Genomic DNA, 26,564 nt, shown 5'->3' on the forward strand with positions numbered 1-26,564 from the left:
AAAAAGGGAGAGTTGACACCTGGATACTTGGACATTTGTTGTGGAGTACCACAGTATTCCGTCCAGCGTCCAAAGGTTTTCAATTTATATATTAACGATATATTTAACGTTCAGAACTATTTAAATTAGTCATATAAAAAAACTGGAACGATATGGCATCAGGGGAGTGGCCTTGGGAGGGCTTGAAAGCTATTTGACTGTGAGGAACAATATGTAAAAATGGGAAAGTTGACACCTGGATACTTGGACATTTGTTGTGGAGTACCACAGTGTTCCGTCCGGCATCCAAAGGTTTTCAATTTATATATTAACGATATATTTAATGTTCAGAACTATTTAACTTAGTCATTTTTGCAGGTGACACTAACATTTTTTTATCACAACAATAATTATATTAATCTAGTAACAAACATTAATAGTGATTTAATTACCCTAAAACCTGGTTGGATATAAATAAATTAACTTTAAATTTAAATAAAATTAAAGTGATATTCTTCGGTAATCACAAGGCAAATCTAGACATCGTGGGGAAATGGATGGTGTTGCCATATAAATTTATTAGAAATTAATTTCTTAGGAATTACAATGGACAGTAAATTCAATTGGAAAACACCCACCAGACACATACAAACGAAGGTCTCATCTCATGTCATTAGCTCCACCGCTTATCCTCAGTAGGGTCGCGGGGGTGCTGGAGCCCATCCCAGCAACCATCGGGCAGTGGGCAGGGGACAACCTGAACTGGTTGCCAGCCAATCGCAGGGCACACAAGGACAGACAACTCACTCGCTCATTCACACCTAGGGACAATTTAGACCGGCCAATTCACCTGAAATGCATGTTTTTGGAATGTGGGAGGAAACCGGAGTGCCCGTAGGAAACCCACGCAAGCACGGGGAGAACATACAAACTCCGCACAGGAAGTCTGGAGCTGGATTTGAACCCACACAGGAGGTTCCCAAGACATGAACTGTGCCGCACATGCGCTAGCCACTGCGCCGCCGTGCTACCCTACAAATGAAGGTATCGAAAAGTATTTCAATTATTAATAAAGCCAAATTTCTTTTTGAACTATAATGCGCTGTATTCATTATATTGTTCTTCAGTCTTGCCATACTTAATGTACTGTGCAGAAGTTTAGGGCAATAATTACAAAAGTTCACTCCATCCCCTTTCTGTACTCCAAAAACATGCAATAAGAATTATACACAAGGCAGGATTCTGTGATCATACCCATATTCTATTTCTGCAGTCCTAATTATTAAAACTGTTTGATCTAGTGGAGTTTTCCACTTCCCAACTACTATTCAAAGTGAACAAAGATATACTTCCAAAGAACATACAAAAAATATTCACACGAAACGATGGAAGCTATAACTTGAGGGGATGTAGTAACTTTAAAATACAACTGGTGAGAACCACCAGGAAAAGTATGTGTCTGTGTGTGGAGTCAACTTTGGAACAAATTACAGAATGAGCTCAAACAATGTCCAAATATTCACCTGTTCGAATCCAGATACAAAAAATGATATTGGCAAAGTACAGAGAGAAGGAAAATGGCGTCTGGAAGATGCAAGCAAATCAACATTGTTATAGTTATTGTTATATTACTATGATAATAATAATGATAATTCTTATAACTTCATCCATTTTTATTATTGTCATTATTGGTGTCCGAATGATATTATACGATTAATAGATGGGTAAAACTAAACTGAATTATTCTGGTATTATTATAACTGTTATTAAATTGATTATTATTATAACATTTAGGTGATTATTATTCTTATTATTAGTATCCAAACAATGTAAGTGAGTAGGAGCCTTATCTATAGAAGGGTCAAGGTAATAATTGAGCTTTTTGTTATTGCAGCGACTATCATAACTATTATGTTATTGTTGTTTTTATCGTAATCATTAGCAACTGTATGTCTATTTTTATTGCTATTGTTGAACATTGTTATTATATAACAGTCACCATCATTTTATGCAAATCCACCACAATCTGGAATTATATTTATAAACAAAAAACTATGAGGTGAATAAATATGTTGGTGAAGATGGTAAAAAAACAAAAACTAAATCAATGGGGATACAATCACATATATATACATCATAAAAAGAACACAAACATATCCTTCACATTTCAGAGTTAGGGCAGACAAGTGGGAGCTTGATGCTGGAAGCATCAGGCTCAAACTCCCGTACCTTGTCTTTGTTGTTTGTTATTACAATGGTTTACAAAATAGAATTTCAGACAACATGCATGGGAGCCGCATTCACTCATTCCAAATGAAACACCAGTAATGGGCTGTCAGGGCCTACAAGGCCCCCTCTGCTTCCTAAAAATATCTGAATAATGTAATGTTAACTATATTTTGTACATTAATATTTGGTAAATAATTCCAAGTTGGCTGTCAGCTTCACTTCATTGCTCCTCTCTGGTTACGCTGCTTTCCGATGTGTGCTTCCATATTTTTACATTTAATTAATCACATTTCAGCCATTAGTTGTTAATAGGCTCATAAATCAAACCGGAGGCCTTCACAAAAAATCCTGAAGGCCGCTTACCCTGAAATCCGTCTTCAAGAAATCTGTTGGTTTAGCCCAGGGGTCGGGAACTTATAGCATGCGAGAAATTCATGACTCTTTTAATGAGTTCATAAGGCCTGGAGATAAAATTACGCATATGTAAATCCCCTCTATAATGTTCCAATTCTGATCTGCACGTAGTCAAGTCTAATGTAAAAACCTCTGATGTTCTCAAATACATATACATCACAAGCTGTGCGATCTCCTTCTCCCTCGCCACCTTTTTTGGTGGTTCTCCTCGGCTTGGGGGTAACTTCCCCCAGACCTGCCTTTGCAGGTCTGGTGTATGATGTCCCCAAACAGGTTTAGCTTGGCTTCAACACCGCCATGCAAACTTTCTTGCAATACATTTATTAGGTCTGTATCCAAGGTGCGCCATACCTCTGCTTTATTCGCCTTTGGCTATTTGATCTTATTGGTTCTTGCTGGTTTCTTTTGTTCCGTTTTTGGTTCTGTTCTGTGTGGAATGGTTGGGACTGAGTTTTGCTGGTCACGTTGGGGGTCAGCTTCCACTGGTGGGCTCTCTTCCTCCGCGCCTGTGGGTTGTTTCTTCCTTGTATTTTCCTTAGTTAAAGATGGGTGCCCCCTCTTGTGAGAGGCTAATGAGTTGGATAACTAGACACTCACTCCCTGTGCGGTCTTTCCCTGCTGTCATGCAGTCTTTTGTGGTTGTCCTTCAGTCTTCCCTGGACTCCAACTGTACTGTTCTCAGAAGTCACTGGGGTTTCCATTGCTGCCTGTTGCACTTCCTTCAGTGCCCATGGCTCAGCTGCAGGATGGTCAGCTAAGAACAACCAATCATCAATGTTTCGATCCTAGAACGTCTCCTGTTTGCGGAGCAGTGACAGGGATGTCTCCCAGCCACCCCTTGCAGCCGATACATGTCTTCCCCCACGCAACTGTTTTGGGGGTTTAAGTGTTCTTTCCCCAGTTCTTGTCCTTCCTCCTCAGCCAGAGCCGAAAGCTGTTTTTCTTAGCTTCCTCTGCCAGGTCTTATATTGCCCTTTTTAATTTCCCTTCTGTCATGCCACATACCTTTTGCATCGTTCTGGAGGCGTGTGGCTGACTGCCCCAGGTAGCCTCAGCAGCAAACCTCCACCGGGTAGATTGTCGCCTTCCAACTAGCTTCCTGGCACTCAGCAGCAAGCTCTGACTACTTGGCTTTCTGCGCTTAAAAGCAGCCTCAATTTCCCCTTCTGATGGCACTGTAAGTTTGATGAGGTGCACTACTCTTGCCTTGGTGGACCACACCACAATGTCAATGTGGAGCAATGTTATCGTGATCTTGCTGCCTGACAAGAAATGTGGAAGGGATGCGTTGTTTGTATTGCACAGAATCCTCATTCCCAAACCACTGGGGAAGGTTGCGAGGACACAGGAGTGTGTCGTACGTTGCATGAATGAGGAAGTTTATTCTTGCCCGAGACATTTTCCACAGGTCAGACCAGCTGTTTTTTTGTTTGACAGCTCCTTCCCAAGTTGTCCGGACTCCTTGACGGCACCGCCTTGATGTTGGAGCACAGGACCGTAACCAGCCTGTTTTGGGGGTGTTCAACCCCCTCAAAAATTATAATAATTTTAAAACTTTCTTCTCTGCTACAATATGATGTAAAAGGCTAGATAAAAAAGTAAAACAAAACAAAAACGGTGCAATGTCCGAAATACTCCACTCCCTTGAAATGGTTCAGTCCATTTGATTCCTATTACCGCATCATAGTTTTTAGTAATATAGTAATTTAGTTTAAAAAAAATAGTAATTTTGTATTGTTTTAGATAGTGAAATTGTTGTAGTGTATCTGTAGTATTACTGTAGATGTATTTTTGCAGTAATTTTTTTATAGTATTTCTATAGTCATAATGTTGTAGTATTGCTGTAGTATTACTGTAGTTTTATTTTCATAGTATCTTTTGTAATTGCATTTTTTGTATTTCCATAGCAGAATCTTTGAGGTATATACATAGTATTTTTGAAGTATTACTTGAGTTGCATTTTTGTTGTATTTTTTTAGTATTTCTGCAGTCGGCTTTTTGTAGTATTTCTGTTGTATTTTTATCGTAAAACTGTACTTTCATTTTGTAGTGTTATGTAGTATTTCTACAGCTGTATTTTTTTGTAGTTTATCTGTAGTATTTTTGTAGTATCTATGTAGTTGTATTTCCTAATATTTTCTGTCATAATATTTCTGTAGAAGTATTTTTGTAGTACTTCTGTCGTTATGTCTATGTAGATAGATAGATAGATAGATAGATAGATAGATACTTTATTCATCCCCTAAGGGAAATTCACATTTGCATGTAGCAGTATATTTGTATTGTAATGTTACTGTTGTGGTATTTTTGTGGTATTTCTGTAGAATTGTTTTAAAGTATTTCCATACTAGTATATTTCCAGTATTTCATAAGTATTTTTTAATATCACTATAGTTGTATTTTTGTAGTATTTCTGTTGTAATATTAAGCACTATAAGCAATATTAAGAAATAGTATTTTTGTAACAGGGCAGCACGGCGGCGCAATGGTTAGCATGTGTGCGGCACAGTTCTGAGGTCATGAGATCGAACCTCTTGTGTGGAGTTTGCATGTTCTCCCTGTGCTTGCGTGGGTTTCCTCCAGGCTCTCCAGTTTCCTTCCACATTCCAAAAACATGCGTTTAATTGGCGGGTCTAAATCGTTCCTAGGTGTGAATGAGCAAGTGACTTGTGTGTCTCTGTGTGCCCTGTGACTGGCTGGCAACCAGTTCAGGGTGCCCACTCCCCGGAGATACTGTAGCTGAGATGGGCTCCAGCACCCCCGCGACCCTACTGAGGATAAGCGGTGCAGATAATGGATGGATTTTTGTGACATAGTATTACTATAGAGTACTTTTGTTGTATTTCCGCGGGCACACAAAAAACGTTTTATCACTAGTACTGTATTTACTAATATATATAATATATATATATATATATATATATATATATATATATATATATATATATATATGGGGCAGCACGGCGGCGCAGTGGTGAATTGGCCGGTCCAAATTGTCCCTAGGTGTGAATGAGCGAATGAGTTGTCTATCCCTGTTTGCCCTGCGATTGGCTGGCAACCAGTTCAGGGTGTCCCCTGCCCACTGCCCGGAGATGGCTGGGATGGGCTCCGGCCCCCCGCCCCCGCGACCCTAATGAGGATAAGCGGTACGGCTGATGAGATGAGATATATATATATATATATATATATATATATATATATATATATATACACACACACACACACACCTTATTTCAGGTCACTGGCATTCAAATGGCACCAGATGGAATGACCCTGTTGACTGTTAGTTCGCGTTTCCTACATTTTATGGTTAGAGCAATTTCGCCATCTTGCGGTCATTCTTTTACATTGATCCAAAAGTGCAGTTGCAAAGAATGTGGAATCCACTTGAGCATTATTGGTCGTCGGGATTCGTGTTCTTGTGTTTGCACCAATAGAACGTGGTTCAGGAATCCAGCACAGATGGGACGGAAGCTTGGTAAGCATCTTAGAGCATCATCGCTGACGGGATACCGCCGCACTTGCGCTTTTGTTTACATCGAACATTTGGAATTCTCAGATGAAAAAATTTGATTTGGATGGCAATATTGAAAGGACTACCGTAAATTGCAGATTGCATTCCATGGCGTGAGTATGACCTCTAGTCTCCCGTACTGTATAGAGCAGACATGGCAAACGGAATCCTAAAAGCGGCTGCAGGTCTGCATGTTTTAGGAGCAGGGATGTCACACTCAGTTTGGCTGTGGGGCTGGATCCAAATTTTGTGTTGTCAGGCGGGCCGGGTGTGTAAAATAATGTCAACTCCAATTATTTTTAGCGTCGTTCTCGGTACCATGCTTAATAATTCAGCCTAAATTAGTAACCCACCCATATTATGATCCCGGATGACAATGGATCTTTTCCAAACAGAACACATTTACCACTTTACGTGTTACACTATCGCTTTTCATCCCTTAAAATTGCCTACTGTCACGACGTGTCGGACAAACCCAAATGCGCAACACAAGGGGAACAGAATACAATTGATGTCGTCAAATCTCACTGGGGGGCGGGAGGTTGCATTAGGTTATTAAATATCAACAAAAAAACTACTGGCATGTGTTAATGGGACAGCTGAGAGGTAGATCTTGGAGAAGGAGGCTTGCGAGGGGGGTCTTGAAGTGAAGAAAGTTCTTGAAGTGGATATTTGGAACAACCTTTAAGAAAGATGGCTAGAGTAGACGAAGAGGAAACTGGAGGAAGGAGGTTGGTGTGGCATGTCTTGGAGTCGAGGAGACTGGAAAGAGGAAGAAATTGAAGAAGGAGGTCGTGGGAGACAAAGCTTGACATTTTGATGAATGAAAGTCTTCAGGAATCAAAGCGGTTCAGCAAAGTGAGGTGAAAGCCCGGGCTATTTACAGTAGAGGTGGCTGAATGTCTAACTGCGACACCTGGGGAGGGGAAAAGTAAGGGTAACAAGAAAATGGGGTAACGCTGCCATCTTTTGGAGAAAAGGCATCAAACCCTGTCACCTACGGTAAAAAAAAAAAAAAACAATAGTCTACGGCTTTTTTAATATAAAAAAAATCTTGACTCAAGACCAGTATTTTCGTCCTCAGCTACTTTATTTTGAAGCAAGTCTTTGTGTGTGAGTAAAACACTTGTTTAGGTAAAAGTTTTCCACTTCCAGTTTTAAACAAGCATATATTTTTTGTTATATTCTGGAGGCAGATTGTGTTTTGTGTGTAGAATAGAGTGCGGAATCAAATTTACTGCTTTTTAATGTCAAAAGGTTTGCATATATGCATTTCTTCACAAACAATGGGGTAAAAAGAATGTTTGACATCCCTGCTTCAAAATAAACTGTGTGTATTCTTTACAGTGTTGTGCACGTTACTTAAAAAAAAGTAATAGTTATAGTTACCCACAGCTTCTTCCAAAAAGTGACCGAGTTAATAACTGAATTACTCCATAGTAAAAGTAACTAGTTACCAGGGAAAATATTTTTTTCCGTTACTTTACAGAAGTTTTTGTATGTAAAAGAATTAGAAATCCTCTGAGCAGAAATCCAAACAGTTGAATAGAACTCTTTCAGGTGTAAAACGGCTGCTCAGGCTGTTTTTGTTGCTTTAATCCATACATCACCAAAATCTATGTAATATTATGCACAGAATGACATAAAAAGGTGGAAAATAAAGAAAATAACACAAAAATGGAAAAAAGAAAAAAGAGAGATAAAAGAAGAAAATGATTTGGCTGGTGGATCGATGGTTGTATGTGTAACCTGAGTGATGCAAGCATATTTAGCAAGTTTAAGTGCAAAACATTTACATCTGTATTAAAGGGACTGTGAATGTTATTTGACCACTAGATGTTGCTGTATTATGCAGTGCAACCAAAAACAAGTGCTACAAAGAGCAAGGAAGAATATAAACCACAGAGATTTAAAGTGACAAAAAGGAAATATTTCTCTTAATTTTTTTTTTTACGGTTAGCAGCAAGATGGCAGACTCGTGGGTGCTCTCTCTAGGGGAGGTTCATGTAAAAAAAAAGTCAAGGACACAGTCGAGTGGTGCGGAAATACAGCGCTGGAACACAGATTGGTGCAGCAACATGTAACAGCAACAAGACCCATTTTTATTTTTGAGGAAAAAGAGTAATTTCAAAGTGTTTGGCTTTAAACTGTTTCTTTTTTTTTCCAGATAGGACTACTCCTGCCTTTGGAAATAGTCTTTATAGTCATCATTAAAAGGGTACAGCACCTGCTGACTCTCAGAAATGAGCCTCAACTGGTGGTATATGGGTGGGTTAATATCTGTGCGTAAGCCTGCCAGGGCTGCTCCTACGGCTTTCCTGAGGTTGTACACTTGTTGAAGTATGTGAAAGGTGCTGCTCCACCGTGTCTCCACCTGAAAATAAAAGGTCATTATTGTTTGAAAGGGGAGTAGAAACAGTTATAAATGGCAACTTACCTCTTGAATGACCTTCAGCACACATTTGAATGCTTTTTTTGCTTCTGCACTCCAAATTGTCCCTACATATGAGTGAGTGTCTGATTGGTTCTCTGTCTCTGTGTGCCGTGCGACTGTCTGGCAACCGGTTCCGGGTATCCCCTGCCCACTACCCAAAGATGGCTGGGATGGGCTCCAGTTGATTTCAATGTGGTTTTGTCCTGGAAGAGTGTAATGTCTTTCGAATAAATGGAGAGTCAGAAACACCAAAGTGCAGAGTCGAATTCGTGGGTATTTTTCAAATCCAGAGTAAGATACTTGACTGCCTGTGAAAGATGGTAGTCATATCTAAACTCCTTCTCCCTTTTCTTAGGTGGATGTGCACACTAGCAAATAAACAGATAAACAGACAGACAAACAGATGTATAGACATACTTAAATCCCAAACAAAAACTTTATCACCACCCTCGCTTTGCTCGCGGGTCATAATAATATTGTGAATTTAGACTACATCATTGCCTGACTTGGAAATATAAACATCCTTGATTGGTCGTGACTTGTTTGATTTTCAGAAAAGGAGGAAGTAAAAAGCATCCATTTGTCAAGGAAGTCTCTAAAATAAGGAAGTGGCACAATGCCTTATTCGCGGTTCCGCAGCAAGAACAGTTAAACACTGTCATCTTAAATCCCTCACAAACCGTCATTCTGTAAGTATAAAAAAATCTCTTATGATTGGCGGATCAGAGTTAACATTTTTTATGTTTTCATCTGGAAAGACGAAAGTATGACCAACTTGGGTGCCGAGGTGCTTAACTTGTTTGTGTGTTTGGGCATTTGGGCTGGCCATGGTCAATTTTTTGTGTTTTTTGCTACTTTTTCCTTTTTTTCTTTCTTTGATTTTGTCTATGTGTCTATCTTGCTGTCGGTCACCCCTCTTGAGGTATATGACCAAGGTAGATAGATAGATAGATAGATAGATAGATCCTGCGATAGTCAAAACCTGCGAAGTAGAAACCTTTTTTTATTTACAGTGTTAAATATTATTAACATATAATATATACAACTGTAACAAAATAACAACTTTAGATCTACAAATAAAAAACACAACATTGCAGCTCAATTAATGGTGTTTATTGTTATCAGCACTCATTATACACTAATACATACAACAAAACTGAAGGGCTTCTCTTTTTCAGTGTAAGAAAGCAATGTACAGAGCAGCTGGCTAGCTACACGCTAGCTAGACGCTAGCATCGGGATCTTTGGGTTGAGCCAGGTTTCCGTGATAATTAAAATACAAGAGATAGCCGTAGCAGTAGGCTGCTTTTGCCTTCCCTCCCACGCCACCTCAGTTGCTTCCTGAACCCGATAATTCACACAACACCAATAATTTCTTTCCCACTACTCACTTTCCTCAGAGTCTGATTTATTTTAATGAATTTATTTTCAATGTAATTAGCTTCTGAAATACTAGCTGTCGCTGTGCTTCTCAGTTTGTTTTGGGTGGAAATATTAACTTTTGCGCTTGCCAGCCACTGGTGTTTGACAGACAGCATACACCAGCCTATCACAGTCCCGCATACTGACAGTCACGCCCGCTCAACACAAAAAGCCCTCCCTAACTTGCCCGTGATTGTATTTGCTGTGTACTGTCTGAACAGAATGTATACGTTAATATCAATGACAATAAAGACAATTCAATTCAAAATCCACAAAGCAGTGAACCAGCAAAAACCAAAGTGCAAAGTAGCCAGTGTGCTCTGACACTTGGTATACATATTTGGAAATATGCTGCAGGAAACATTTTTTAACTCAGATCTGTTCAAATATTGTTGGCTAGACATTTCGTGTCCCAGTGTTCAAATTCTGGGATTCGGGCCGAGTATTTGGATGAAGAAAAAACGCTGAAGATGAGCAGTGCAGTAGGCCATTTATTACATAGTTACAAAATAAAACATTTTTACTTCGGGTTGGTTGTTTAGGAGAGCATTCTACCACCAAAGGGCATCAATGTCTCACCCCTCTTTTATGGGACAAAAGCGTGGATTTGACAAAATAGAAAAATCATTGGCTTCGTTCTCATTGTATTTAACTGGCTTTTTTGTCAGGAACCAGAACAGACTCTCGGATCCAATAACGTTAGTTTTAGAATAGTTTTTATTTGAAAGAGTTGTTGGAGCTGGCTTGGGACGTCGGCACTTGTTGGTCGTCAGCCTCTTCGGGCAGAATGGCAGCTCCGTGACGGATAGACGGAAGGTGCAGCTTAGCGTTTAAGTCGATGGCCGGGGCGGGAGAGTAGGTCGCAAAACGTGGAACGGAAACAGGTCAAAAACGGGAGGCAGGCATGAATCAGGCAAGAGAAGTCGTGGGTACCTTGTAGTCTGGAGAAACACTCAGGGATACGAAGAGTACACTCGAACGCCCATCTCTGGATGCAGACCGCTTAAGTGGAGAACGTCAGCCAATCAGGAAGTGCGCTCCAGCGCGCCAAACGATTGCCCCAGGTGACTTCACTTAGGCAATCACGACACTTTTTAAGATTTTCTGATAAGAGGATGGTAGACTCAAGGACACTTAGAAACATTACTTGAAAAGTACCAATCTATTGAAACCTTAAAATATCAAATGAATACATAAAGTATTAACTTCATTTAAATATGTGGATAGGCAAAAGGTGCACTTATAAATACTACATTGATAATGTGATTATCAAAGTAATGATGAGCTGATTGAATAATAAAACTAATATAGCTGAAGCATCATGCAATCACAACAACATACTCAGTGACACATTTCAATAATCTAATAATATCTATGTATAAAATTGTGATAAGCAATTGTAGCTTCAACCGGCATTACTCCACAAATGTATTTTGGGGCTTAATATTGACCTAAACACCCGTAATATTGATCTGTATTTTAGGTGGTAGTGCACTTTAGACCTTGAAGGCGAACCCTTAAAAAGGCCGCCGCCATCAGTGGGACAAGATGGCTGACAGCGTGAATAGTCTACCGTTCTTCTATGGCAACATCACAAGAGAGGAAGCAGAAGAATATCTGCAGCAGCATGGGACAGGCAGTGGCTTGTATTTGCTACGGCAAAGTCGAAGTCATTTCGGAGGTTTTGCCTTGTCTGTTTTACATTCTGGCCGCTTCTACCACTACACCATTGAAAGAGAACCTAATCAAATGTATGCAATTGCTGGGGGCAAAAGCCACAACAGCCCTATAGATGTGATTGACTACCACTCCCAGGAAATGGATGGCCTTGTGTGCCAGCTGAAGAAGCCCTGCAATAGGCCCAAAAAAATGCAGCCTAAAGTCGGACCGTTTGAGGACCTAAAGGAAAAAATGATTCAGGACTATGTCATGCAGACCTGGAACTTACAGGTGAGACTTAAGTCAAACGTTTGATTATGTTTTTTGTGACCCTATATTTGAAATGGGGAATAATTTGTTAGTAGAATAATATGTATATATATATATATATATATATATATATATATATATATATATATATATATATATACTGGACTGTCTCAGAAAATTAGAATATTGTGATAAAGTTCTTTATTTTCTGTAATGCAATTAAAAAAACAAAAATGTCATACATTCTGGATTCATTACACATCAACTGAACTATTTCAAGCCTTTTATTATTTGAATATTGCTGATTTTGGCTTACAGCTGAAAAAAACTCAAAAATCCTATCTCAAAATATTAGAATACTTCCTCAGACCAAGTAAAAAAAAAATTTTATAACAGCAAAACTAAATCAAACATTTGAAAATGTCCATTGATGCACTCAGTACTTGGTTGGGGATCCTTTTGCACGGATTACTGCATCAATCCGGCGTGGCATGGAGGCAATCAGCCTGTGGCATTGCTGAGGTGTTATTGATGCCCAGGATGCTTCGATAGCGGCCTTCAGCTCATTTGCATTTGTAGGTCTGGTGTCTTTCATCTTTTTCTTAACTATACCCCACAAATTCTCGATGGGGTTCAGGTCAGGGGAATTAGCAGGCCAATCAAGGACAGTGATGCCATGGTCAGTGCACCAGTTACTGGTGGTTTTGGCACTGTGGGCAGGTGCCAGATCATGCTGGAAAATGAAATCCTCATCTCCATAGAGCTTTTCAGCAGATGGAAGCATGTAGTGCTCTAAAATCTCTTGGTACACAGTTGCCTTTACTCTGGACTTGATGAAACACAGTGGACCAACACCAGCAGCTGACATGGCTCCCCAAACCATTGCTGACTGTGGGAACTTCACACTGGATTTCAAGCAACTTGGATTTTGCTCCTCTCCAGCCTTTCTCCAGACTCTGGCGCCTTGACTTCCAAATGAAATGCAAAACTTGCTTTCGTCTGAAAAGAGGACTTTGGACCACTCTGCAACTGTCCAGTGCTTCTTCTCCATAGCCCAAGTCAGACGCTTCTTCCGTTGTCTTGAGTTCAGAAGTGGCTTGACCATGGGAATACGGCTATTGTAGCCCATTTCCCGGACACGTCTGTGAACTGTGGCTTTTTGATACCTGGACTCCAGCTTCAGCCCACTGTCTTTGAAGCTCCCCCAAATTCTGGAAGCAGCTCTTCTTCACAATTTTGTTAAGGCTGCGGTCATCTCTCTTGGTTGTGCAGCGTTTCCGGCCACATTTTTCCCTTCCAACAGACTTTTTGTGGATATGCTTTGAAACTGCACTCTGTGAACAGCCTGCTCTTTGAGAAATTTCTTTTTGTGTCTTACCCTCCTGATGGAGGGTATCAATGATGGTCCTCTGGACAGCAGTCAGATCAGCAGTCTTCCCCATACTTGTGATTTAGTTTACTGAACCAAGCTGAGTGTTTTTAAGGCTCAGGAAACCCTCGCAAGGTGTTTCGAGTTAATTAGATGATTCAGGTGATTAGTTGAATAGCCTACTTGTATACTTTTTCATGATATTCTAATATTTTGAGATAGGATTTTTGAGTTTTCTTAAGCTGTAAGCCAAATTCAGCAATATTAAAATAATAAAAGGCTTGAAATAGTTCAGTTGATGTGTAATGAATCCAGAATGTATGACATTTTGTTTTTTTTAATTGCATTACAGAAAATAAAGAACTTTATCACAATATTCTAATTTTCTGAGACAGTCCAGTATATATATATAAACATGTGGATTTTTAGATTAAGCTGAATCATTTACATGACTCTCGACAAACGAACAACCCCTTATAGAGAAGTGGATAGTAACTGGTTACATTTATTCCGTTACATATATTTGGGTATGTTTTATGACATTTTGTACTTCTGGGAGTATTTTTAAATCACTTTACTTTTTAGATTTGTGAAGAAAAAACTGTACTCTTACTCCGCCACATTGGGCTTAATTGAACTACTTAATAACTTAACTCCCTTCCACGTAAGTATGCACAGTTCTCCTTCGCTAATCTTCCTCCTCTATCGTGTCCCGTGAATGAGAACCAGCTGTGCAGTGTGAGCCCCGCCCCTTTTAAAGGTACAGTGTCCAAAACCAGGCCGGTGTTATGCCGAGAAATGCATCCCTTCCGAGATTTGCATCTCCTCGCTACTACAACCACTTTTACCTCGTTTTATCTCACTTTTATATCACTTTTCGGGAATGTAATGGCGAACATATAACCAAAACCACTTCGTCTTGCATTTGTTGGGAATGTATACAACTTAAACCATTCCGTCTTTGTATTTGTTGTGAACGTAATCGAACGGTAATGCACACCGTATCTAAATCACTTTTGAGAACTGTTATGCACGCTACCGTGAAGCTTATTATGCAGGTATAAGCTTTATAGTAGAGTGCATAACAGTTTCAATACGAGCGATTTGAATAGAAAAGGCAAAATACACGTTACCTGCTCAAAAGTGATTTGTATACGTTAGGGTTTGTAACTAGGAAATTAGCTCTATATTAGGGTTCTTAATTGAATGTAGTGTTCCAAAATGTTGTAAAATGTAGTGTTCATTTAGAGCTAGGGTTACAGTTTGAAACTGGGTTAGGTCTAAGGCTAGGTCCTATATTTTAGGTGTAGGGCTAGGTTTAGGTGTAGGCCTTTGGGCTGCAAGTTAGGGTTTTATAGTAAACCAAAATAATTCCGAAATAACGTTGGTGTTAGGCTTAAGGTTTGAGTTTAAAGTTTAGGCTCCCGTTCTTTTGTCTGGCACAGGATTTCTTCTTTAAATGGTTCATTCTAAAGGCTTTGTAAGTCCTTGAAAATAGCTCGACTTTGGCCATGAAAAAGTTACGTACCATGAAGAGTGTCCACAAATTATTATCTCTGGGCAGGGAACAGCTTTGGAACAAGCCATTATAAGCCAAAAGCCACATTTGGAGAAGCTGATTGCGGCCACTGCTCATGAACGAATGCCTTGGTTTCATGGAAAAATAACTCGAGAGGATTCTGAGCCAAGGCTTCAAAATGACCCCTGTACAAATGGAAAATTTCTGTGAGTATTTCGCCTGCATACAATATGTCTTGATCGAACCAGTCAAAGCTTTATTTTATAATTCAGGGAAATCCAGTCCAAAATATATGATGAAAGTGTACAAAACTTTAACCTCTCCAGGCCCGAGCTTTTGTTTGATGTGCATTGATTTACATACCACAGCAGCGCAGTGGTTAGCGCGTATGTGGCACAGTTCTGAGGTCATGAGATCAAACCTTCCCGTGTGGAGTTTGCATGTTCTGCCTGCGTTTGCGTGGGTTTCCTCCGGCCACTCCAGTTTCACCCACATTCTAAAAACATGCATGACAGGTTAATTGGCCGGTCCATATTGTCCCTAGGTGTGAATGAGCGGGTGAGTTGTCTGTGTGCCCTGTGACTGAATGGCAACTGGTTCAGCGTGTCCCCTGCCCACTGCCTGAAGTTAGCTGGGATGGGTTAAAAATAAATGTAAAAATAAAAGAGAGAAAATTTCATTTTTTCGTTTTCGTCTTTATTCTCTTTAGTTCCTTTGTTACATTTCTCACGTGTTTTCTTTCTTTCCCTGCATTTTCCTTTTTTGCTTTCTTTTCCCCTACTTTTCTTTTGATTCCCGTTATCCTGTTTTTGCTTCTTTTTCTTATTTTTTCCCCCTATTTTTTCCTTTAAAAAGGAAATCTTTTCCCCTTCTTTTTGTCTTTCATTGAGAAAGACTGGGTAAAATTTGGAAGAAATGAGTTCTTTTTGCTCACTTTCAGTCCACGTAGTTTGTAGTTTTCCTTGGACTCATTTTTGGTTGCAATGGATATGACAGCTACAAATATAAAACACTGTTCCTTTACGAACAGTGAATGTTTTTATCACCAGTGTTTCTGTGGAAAACCTCATTTTGGCCCAACCTCACCCCCGACTCAATTGAGACCCTGATCTAAAACATCTTTGAATTCCTAGCCTGCAAATGTTTGACCCTTTGAGTCCCATTCCAGCAATATTGCATACTACATACTAAAGTTCTTCTTGGATCTACAAAGCTTTTCCCTTATCACATTGTGGGACATAACTTACTTTTGTCGTGAACACAGTGACATTATTTTCTCTGTGCGCTGCTCATGCTTCAGTTGAGAAAAAGTTGTTGACTGAAGAAACATCACACAAACACATAGAGGCAGACAGTCGGTTTCCGTTTACTGCTTCCTGAAATAGCCATAAAAGAGGAAGAATGACAGTACGCAGATGTGTCTGATAAATCTCTTTTGTTACACATAACAAAAAAAGTGTTTTACATATCTTAAGGATTTTCTGAAAATGTTAAACATCTGGATGAACAGCAGATTATGTACAACACTTAATATTTTACACATCAGGAATATAAATCCCTTTGAGACTCTGTGTGATTAAGAGCTATACCAAGGGTCTGTAACCTGTGGGTTGCGAGCCATGTACGGCTCTTTTCATGATAGATAGATAGATAGATAGATAGATACTTTTTCATCCCCGCAGGGAAATTCACATGAGTACATATGGCTCAGAGACAGCATTAATACCATGCAAATTTTCGCGTGGGCAGAGCTTCAATGGGTTCATGCAAAACTGAGTCAATATAGGGTACATTCTAACTACGGTTTAAAGTTGGTCCATCTTGCTTTGACTGTACATCGCTAAGGAATCATATATGGAAGCTCATTAAATAATCCATGTTCACTGTTGAGACACATGATGAAAATCCACATAAAAAAACTGTAAATACGCCAAAATGCCATCCGAGCACCCGGAGCTATTTGTTCAGGTGAGCGGTATGGATGGGCAGAGCTATGCATAGAGCACAAGCAGTCTCTCCCTTCTGTCTCTCGCCTTGCGCCGTCTGCACCTAAGGTAAATACGTCGGGATCTTCGTTTGCAGAATGTTGATATATTTTTTACAAAAGAACTTTGCTTGAGCCTTAAAACTATTTATTATGACAAAATGACAGTCAAAATCAGACTTAACACTCTCAATTAACTGCGGGAGGAAGACAAATTTCAAGTTGTATATTTATATGGGACACAGGCTCTGGTATTATTACTATGTAGATTTAATCAAATCATCAAACGTCACACAGAGACATAAAATGCACTGATGAATAAACTTTTGTCTGGAGAGCAGGTCTAGCAGTTTTGTTGAATTTTGTCTTAAAATATATGGTGTGGCTTAATCCCCCCCACGTCCCCCCAAAATAATTTTTGCTTTGATGGCACTTTAAGTCAAAAATGTTCCAGACCCCTGTGCTTTACAAATAATTGTGACTTGACTCTGTTTCAACTCTTTCTGATGGTGAATGTGTTTGCATATAAAATTCAGTTAAGAATATCTGCAAGAAAGAAAACAGATTTAAGCTTATGTTTTTAAATCTTGATTACTAGTGCATTGCCCACTCCTTTTAAAACTGTTTGAACATGAATGGCTGTTTCAGTTATTCCAGAAACAAAACATTTGCTTAGTAGTTGGCAGAATACACATGACCTATTCCTATCAGACAGTATTCTCATCATGTTTTCTCTTCAGCATCCGTCAGAGGGATGTCAAGGGATCACATGCTCTTTGTTTATTACATGAAGGGGAAGTGTTGCATTACCGCATTGACCAGGACAAAGCTGGAAAACTCTCCATACCAGACGGCAAGAAGTTTGACACTATTTGGCAGGTAAAATGTCTTTCTGTTTTCGAAAATGTTCTTATAGATGTGGAGATTTGTCAGTATGTACAGTCCTTTCTTAGAGGGGGATGGGATACTATCCAAATGTAATACACAAATAGAAAATGCTGTATTCTTTTTGGAAAGGAATTGGCCTACATTCAGACGTTTTAACAGATGTACTGTAAATAGAGCAGTGGTTCTTAACGTTGTTATAGCTAACCAACCACAGCAGTTTCAAATGCGCATTCACCAAACCTTACTTTTGTGTAAAGTAAAATATATATGTGTTTGAAATTTCAGACATAAAGCTTTTCTACTCGTGCACAAAACGAACTGTGCAGAACAAAACTAACATATAGCATGAACTCAACAAATTACAGGACTGCAAATCAGTGTGACTGCTGTTGTTGCCTTTGAGAGATCACTTCAGGTATATGTGGCCCTACATTGGAAAGTGCTACTCTGGTGTAAATTTTCACAGCAAAGTTTGTTCCTTTTCGTTGTTTTTATGTCCTTCATCCTTGTAGAGGATTGCTGGCAAAGATATGTTGTGACTGGATATTTTTCCATTTGTTCACACCAAAACGTTAAGAGCATTCTTGTTATGAAAAGTTTTTGAACCTGGTTCTGCTAGATTTCAATGATTTTGTCAAGGTATTCATCCCTAACTCCTGCTGCCTCATCATCAAACGTGAATAGCCATCTCACCCATGCTGGATATAAGGCTCTTGCAGCGAGGTATCCGTCAAAAGACTTTGCAAGCTCATCTAAGTGCGTGGCATTTGATTGTTTCTCTTACATTGGTACAGAAATCTCACCGATTCAAGACACAACTTACACAGTAGGCAAGCAGGGGAAAGTTTGTGAAGTTATATCGAACACATTTGGTCCTACCACTTTTATGGCAGAGGCCCTGTCTAACCTCTGAGACTGACTCACCGAACCCTTAGAGTTAAGAGCCACTGAAACAGAGCATGGAAAACTAAACCTTTTTAAATAAAAACTTAAAAATAAGGTTCAAATAATCAAAATAAATTCTTAAAAAATTGAATATAGATACAAAACGCAAAGTCCTTTACTAGACAAAGAGCCTTTATTAAAGAAATCTGTAAAAAATAGAACATGTTTTAAGAAGCCCGTTTTGACTGTATATCACTAAGGAAAACTATACGGAAGCTCATTAAGTAATCTATGTTTACTGTCGGGACACATAATGATGAAGATCGACATAAAAGACTATAAATATGCCAAATTCCTGCAGAGAACCCAAAGCAATGTAATTGGGTGAGCGGTATGGCTGGGTAGAGCTATACACAGAGCACAAGCAGTCTCTCTTCTGTCTTTCGCTCTTCCGCTGTCTGCACCCAAGGTAAATATGTCGTGATCTTCTTTTGAAGGATGTCGAGACATTTTTACTAGAGAACTTTGCTTGCACCTTAAAACTATTTTTTATGACAAAAATGACAGTCAAAATGAGCTTAACACCCTTAAGTAACTGCGGGAGGGAGACAAATTTTGTCTAGAGAGTAGGTTTGGCTATGAATTCAAATTTTGTCTTAAAATATAATGAATGGCTCTCTTAAAAAAATATACGCATAGTTTTGCTTTTATGGCTCTTCAGGTCAAAAAGGTTCTGACCCATGATCTAAGAAAGGGGTCGGGAACCTATGGCTCGCGAGCCATATATGGCTCTTTCTATGAGTATCTGTGGCTCAGAGACAAATTTGATTGCATGCAAAATGTCTCCATCTTGTTTAAAACTTGAATTGTCTATTCTATTCAGGAAGACGCAGAGCCGAATCAATGCTCAATATTGTGGCATTACTTCGCAGTATATATAGGGCACGTTTTTTACTACAATTTACAGTCAAGGTGTCACACAAAAAAAGGGGGGGGAAAAACTCGTTTTGGCTGTACAACGCTAAAGAATCCTTTATATAAAAGTTCACTATATAATCTTTGTTCAGTGTTCAGATACCTTATGATGAATCCACAGAACTGTAAATACGCCAAAACACCGGAAGAGAACTTAGTCATTTGATTGGGTGAGTGGGAGGGATGGGTGGAGCTATGCAAAAAGTGCAAGCACTCCCTCCCATCTCTCGTCCTACGCCGTCTGCGCCAAAAGTGAGCTCATCAGGCTCCCTATTTGCAGAATGTTGTGACGTTTTTTCACAATAACTGCTTGCATCTGGTTTTGAAACCAATATGTATGAAAAAAAGGGTCAGAAGGAGTTTAACCGATCTTGAGTAATTGCAAGAAAGAGACAAATTTAAAGTGGTATGTTTGTTGATTTTAGGACACGGGCTCTGGCATTATTCTCTTTTCATAAGTTTTATCAAATCATCAAAAATAAATGTGCTGAAGACTAAGCTTTTGTCTGGGGCGCGGGTTTAGCAATTTAGTAAATTTGTCTCATAATATATGGTGTGGCTCTTTCCCAAAATAAAATTAATATTTTTTGCTTTTATGGCTCTTTGAGTCAAAAAGGTTCCCGACCCCTGATCTAAGAGATCGTCAAGTGGTACTCGTGAGCCAGAAGTGCAAGCAAGGGTTCGGTACACTGGAAGAACCAGGCCAATGAGAGTGTTTAAATTTGGGATTACATTGTGCGACCTATTCAAATGCACACAAATTCATTCTATGATAATGCAACCACTTGTGGTGAACTGTAACATACTGTTACGTTAACCTTGTGAGACCCAAGCTTTTTGTTTCCTTTGCAGTATGTCACAAAAGTGAGAACACCCCTCACATTTCTGCAAAGATTTCATTATAATGTTTAATAGAACATCACTGTAGTGTAGCAACATCATTTGACACAATGAAAAGAAGTCTGTCAACAAAGGCCATGGCTCACTGGAAAAATATCCTCTGGTCTGATGTGACAAAGATGAATTTATTTGGCTCAGATGGTGTGAAGTATGTGTGGCATCAACCGGGTCAGGAGTACAAATATGTTTGTGTTGTGTCTAAAGTCGAACATGGTGTTGGGAATGCCATGGTTTGGGGCTACATGAGTTAAACTGGAATTGTGGAGTTTCATTTAATCAAGTGAAACACAAACTTAGGAATGTACTGTGGAATACTGGAGCAGAGAATGATCCCCTCCCACCGCAAACTGAGTCGCAGGGCAATGTTCCAGCCTGACAATGACCCCCAAAACACCTCTAGGAGGACCAAGGCTTTTCTAAAGGGCCTTAAGGTAAAGGAAAAAAAAAGATTTCCCATAAAAAATTTGTTATAAGCCGTAGACACTTTGAAATGCTGAAAAAATGTATAGAATATAGGAAAAATGTATATGTTGACGGGTATGCGATCTCCGTCACTGTTCCCACAAGACATCATCGGTCCAACAACAAAGCGTTTTTTTTACATTTTAATTTCTTGCTCAAAAATTGTTGTATGGTGTGCACGTTTTGAAGCAATCAAATTAACGTGTAATAGACTGGGAAAACGTATCAATTGACATGTATGCATTTTCTTTGCACTAGCTGGTGGAACACTACTCGTATAAACCAGATGGTCTTCTGCAAGTGCTCACAGAACCCTGTCCAAGACCTGATGGAGGTACATGTAAAAATACAAGCAACATTACTCAAAAAACGATCAATTTCCAAACAGCCATTACGACATATTTATAAGTGACCCTTTTTTCTGATCCTTTAGGGCAGATGCTGTTAGTACAAGACACAGCAAGATTCAGCTCTGTATTTGTAAGTTTTGTTTGTATGCTGTGTATTGTCCTCGAACTAATCATTCACAATTAGGTAATTGGGTTGCGCATACAAAAGAAAAACAGTTCATCAATATTGAAATAGTTTTAATTTTCATAACCCTATATCGATTATATTTTGTAAAACCTGAGAACAAAAAACAGAATATATTTGTTATAAAAAAGACTAATATTCTCTGTGCAATTCTTTAAAGTTTTACTTTCAGGATTTGCAAAGTACAAATCCTGAAACATACAAAATGTGAGAAAATAGTTTATGTTTTAAGAATAGAATAGAATAGAATATACCTTTATTATCATTGTTACAAAATGGGTTGAACATATTGTGACAACAAAATTGGACGTGGCACTCCAGTTTCACATTTTACAGTGGGGATAAAAAAAAAGCACCCAAACAAGCCAGTCACCATATTGCTTTACATGTTAACTAATTGAAAAGGTTTTGAGTGTATTATGCCAAGTTTTGGTAGACATTGTGTTGCAGATGGGTGCAGCAATGGTATGACAAATGGCAAGCAGCCAAAATGGGGCGGCTGGCAAAAATAACACACCGAGTGCTATTAGCGTCTAAACCAGTCGGAAAACTGCAGGCTAGCCAGCTGTTAAAAAGGGCTAACCAGGACTAATCGTCAGAAAATGGCCGGCAGATCAGAACCATTCAGTAAGCAGCCAGGATAACTGGGAGCCAACAACAAAAACGGCCATCAAACATGAATACAGCCGTAAACATACCAAATGATCACGGCAGACTAGCCAGATGCTAAAGTGAGCTAACTGGGATAGATCGGCGGAAAAATGGGAGGCCGGCCGACCAAAAACATGCGTTAAGCAGCCAGGATAACCAGGTGCAAACAACAAAAAACGGCCGCGGCAACAAACACAAACCCAGCCGTAAATCTACCAAATGATCACAGCATGGTAGCCGAATGCTAAAAAGGTCTATTCGGGTCCGATCTGTGATAAAACTGGAGACTGACTGATCAAAAATATGCAGTTAGCAGTCAGGATACCCAGAAAACTACAACAAAAAAACGGCCACAGCCATGGCAACAAACACAAACCCAGCCGTAATATACCAATATACAATATACTGTTACATAATGCTAAATCTATTGCACCCTGTTCATCCTGGAAAGGGGATTACCACTTGTGAAGCCCCTTATCAAGGTTTATTATTTTCCTTGTGCTGAGGTTTTGAGTTTTTCCTTGCCTGCATGTTGGTTTAAGATTGGGGATGGTGTAATTGTAACCTCTGCAGTCCTTTGAGAAATTTTGTGATTAAGGACTATACAAATAAATGTGACTTAAATTGACTTGATTTGATCACGGCTTTAGCCGGATGCTAAAGAGGGCTAACTGGAACCGATTGGCAAAAAAACGGGAGAACAAAAACATGCAATGAGAAGCCAAGCTACCCGCAAACCTACAACGAAAAACGGCCACGGCAACAAACTGGAACCCAGCCAGGAAAAACAACAATGGGTACAGCAGGCTAGCCAGCTAGCCGACCGCTAACGGGGCTAACCTGGACCAGACAATGGTCCAATGGTCTTAAATCCTTCAAACTGGACAAAGTTCGCAAAAGTGCCTTTAGATAGGAATTCACCAAGCAAGTACAGTCCCAGCAACCTAGCATATCAGTTTAAGTCTTTCTAATGTCTGAGAGGCTAAATCTAACAATTGAAGGGGAACACCTAAAGTAGTCCCACTTTCAGGACAACCAGGCTGCAATTGATGTTGAGCGGTCACCAATAGACAAAATATCAACAATAAGCCAAAGCAGTAACTGAAAGTAAGCAAAGGTCCAAAACAGCAACGAAGCTTCCTATTTCAACCAGTCAGTTGATGCATCGGCCCAGAAACTGGACTGCTGGCTCAGAATACATGCAATACACAGTACCCAGGCCAATCCTCCCCTTACTCTGCCAACAACTAGGTAGAGGGATAATACAAGAAAACAATTGTATGATATCAGCATCAATTATAAGATATAGAACAGGGGTCTCCAACATGGTGCCCTCTAAGGATAGTTGAGGCCCCTGCAGACCTTTTCTGAAAATGAAGAAACATTGAGAAGGGGCCGCACATGAGACAATCCCCCTTCCAGGATGACTAGGCTGCAATGGATGTCGCAATAATAAATAATACACAGATATTGTCAACATAAAATATGGGTTATTCATATGCTATACATTAGAAGTGTTTTAAGCCTAGATTTAAACAGTTTCACTGAGGTTGTAGATCAAATCTCAGGGGGAAAGCGTTAGACAGCACCCGGCCCGAATGGAGAACGCTCTCGAACCTGCGGATCTCTTCTTCAATGTTTTAATAATTAACCTGAGATTAACATAGTAATAACATGATAAATTGTAATTTTAGAAATGCAAATAAATAAATCCCAGTTCCTGAGATTCATGGACAAAAAAAATCGATTCAAGCAATTAATTAAGAGAACAGAATGAGAATCTTTTCATGTATTAAACATTTTTTAAAAGTGTGCAAACACCCGCGTGGCCTGCAAAAGCCATCTGGCCAAAATGAGGTGCTTGAGGACGATACCTGTGACACAGCACTCAGGGATCCCCCCTGGGAAGACGCAGGAGGAGCTAGGCCCAGAGGCAAACCATAGTGCCCATAATCTGCGCATGGAACAAGCATTTAACCCATACAAAACATGAGAACAACGCTGGGTGAAATAGTGCCAAGCGTCAAGGAGAAGGAGTGGCTCCAGTTTGACGAAGATGCCAACACCATCTAATATGCAACAGGGAAAGGTGATGCTGATTGACGCATCCTGACAATGATTACAATCATCAATAGTTTAGTAGCTAAAATATTTGGACTCTAGGAGAAGAAAAGAGTGAAGGTCCTCTACAGCATGAACCACAGGGCTAATAAAATCTACCAGCTTAGGGAAGAGCTGAAGAAGAAGGAGAGGAAGAAGTTCAAGGAAGCGAGGTAGAAGGAGAGGGTTCCTCTAGCAGAAGTGCGTAACATCCTCAAAAAGCGTCTGAGGAGAGTGGAGTGGCACAGGAGAAGGTGAAAAAAGCGGGCCAGGAAGAGGGCTGCCTTCATAGCAAATGTTTTGGGTTTACAAAGCAGCTACTTGGGAAGAAGTGGAGTGGCCAGCTCAACTGCTCCAAAGAGGAGATTGACCTGCACCTTAGTAAAAACCTTCTGTGACGTTTACAGGGAGCAAAATCTGGCCCACTGCAAGCACCTGACTGATCCCCCTGCACCAATTCTGAACTTCGATAGAAAGAAGCCCAGCTGAAAGAAGAGTTTAAGCTGGAAGGAGATCTAGGAGGTGATCCAAAAGGCCAGAGTATGCTCAGCCCCAGGACCAAGTGGGGTACCCTACAGAGTTTACAAGAATTGCCCTCTGCTACTCCACAGGCTCTGAACGGTCCTAAAGGTCATATGGAGGAAGGGAAAGGTGATACAACAGTGGCGGTTTGCAGAAGGGGTTGTGGATTCCAAAGGAGGAAGAGACGAAGTCCTTTGACCAGTTTAGAAACATGTCAATGCTCAGTGTTAAGGGGATGGTATTCTTAAGCATTGTTGCCAGATGAATGCGACTACCTTCTGAGAAACTCGTACATCGTCACCTTGGTTCAGAAAGGAGGAATCCCAAAGGTACCAGCTTATTTGGAGCACAAAGAGGTGGATGAGGTGATAATTTCTACCATCGAGGGCTTTGTGAGGAGGGTCAGTAAGTTTTTACGGAAATGGCTGGGCCTACCTCGAAGCCTGAGCAGCATCGCCCTGTATGGCCAGAACTACAAGCTGAAGCTCCCCAACGGCAGCCTGAATGAAGAGTTTATGGTGAGCCGTGCAAGGGAGGTGCTGTAATACAGAGAGTTACAGGATCCAAAGTGACAACAAGGCGGAGGTGGAAGGCAGTATAGGCTGTGGTTGTGGCTCAGTCGAGGCTATGGCACACTGCACTTGGAAGAGCTGGCCTGGGTAGCAGCACAACAACTAGCTGCGACAAGGCGAAGGGGAAGTTCCTGAGATCGCTGGTGCAGCAAGAGATGCGGGAAGCAGTAAAGGAGGAGCGGGCCAGCAGGACGGTTGGAATGCGGCAGCAGGGAGCCTGGACAAGATGGGCGTGTGCAGTGGATGTCAAGGTGTCATATCAGAGTTGTGGTAAGCTGAGCCCCATCAGTACGATGTACTACAGAGCCCATCCAACCTGTTCAGCTGGGGGATTTTGGAGTCACCAGCCTGCACCTCTTCTCAAAGAAAGAGTATATCCTCAGCTGCTGTGCAAAGGCCATGGGTGAGAGGCGCTACCGTTGGCGCCATGACCAAATCCTGAAGGCCATAGCAAACACCCTCAGCTGTGGAAGTAGCCAATGCAAGCGTCTCTGCCCAATAAATAACTCGATCGTTTTCGTCCTGTGGAGAAGATAGATAGATGATAGATAGATAGATGGATAGATAGATACTTTATTCATCCCCGTTAGGGAAAATTCACACTTCCAGCAGTATCCTTTGTTGTTCATTAACAGAGTAACAGGATGCCCTCGGGGTGCTGTGTTGTAGTTAAGCAACAGCGGAGTGGATAATGTCACGCTGGTCCAAAAGTTCGACGTCCCTGCAGCAGATGGAAAGGGTTACACCAACTCGTGTTTACGTAGATAGCGAGTCCACCTCTTTCTCTGCTTCCCACAGGCGTTTGTGTCTCTGTCTAACAGCGCTGAAGCCGGGTAGCTCCGGATAGCTCCGGGTAGCTTCACGTTAGCCACGTTTCCGTAAAACACAGCAAACTGCACTCCCTGAACGTCCCTGAATGTTTTTCACCAGCACAGCCAGTTCGTCGGTCTTATTTGGTAGAGAGTTCACATTTACCATGATTACGGACGGTACCGAAGACTTATAACGCCGCTAGCCGCTTAGCTGCCTCCACCATTAGCTGCTAGAGCTACCTCACATGGGTTGCTACCAACAGCACAAGACTGGGAGATGAAAGTTGACATTGGGATGACACTAAAATTCCCAGAATCAATTGCCACCACAATACTGCAGCCTGAAGTGCTGCTTAGCTCTCAGGCCTCCAAGCAAATGGTACTCCTGGATCTCACGTTACCATGGGAGTACCATATTAAGGAGGCCAATAAGAGAAAGCTATTCAAAGCTAGTGGAGGAGTGCCGGAGC

General features: G+C 40.4%; 1 protein-coding gene across 9 annotated transcripts in view; it reads left to right on the forward strand.

Annotated features, from left to right (window-relative positions):
* syk (spleen tyrosine kinase) overlaps positions 1-26,564 on the forward strand; it is a 48,721-nt gene that overhangs the window by 2,585 nt on the left and 19,572 nt on the right. For 2 of the 9 annotated variants that reach the window (XM_088355681.1, XM_088355683.1), the window contains 5 exons: positions 11,476-11,942; positions 14,855-15,015; positions 17,534-17,672; positions 21,162-21,237; positions 21,337-21,383. In XM_088355681.1, coding sequence (XP_088211807.1) covers positions 11,541-11,942; positions 14,855-15,015; positions 17,534-17,672; positions 21,162-21,237; positions 21,337-21,383 — 825 coding nt within the window. In that variant the 5' untranslated portion in view covers positions 11,476-11,540. The other 7 variants (XM_088355678.1, XM_088355679.1, XM_088355685.1 and 4 more) reach the window with 7 other exon arrangements.

Source organism: Urocampus carinirostris, chromosome 16 (assembly GCF_059441175.1).
Source record: "Urocampus carinirostris isolate Australia breed hairy pipefish chromosome 16, RoL_Ucar_1.0, whole genome shotgun sequence".
Taxonomy (NCBI): Eukaryota; Metazoa; Chordata; class Actinopteri; order Syngnathiformes; family Syngnathidae; genus Urocampus; species Urocampus carinirostris.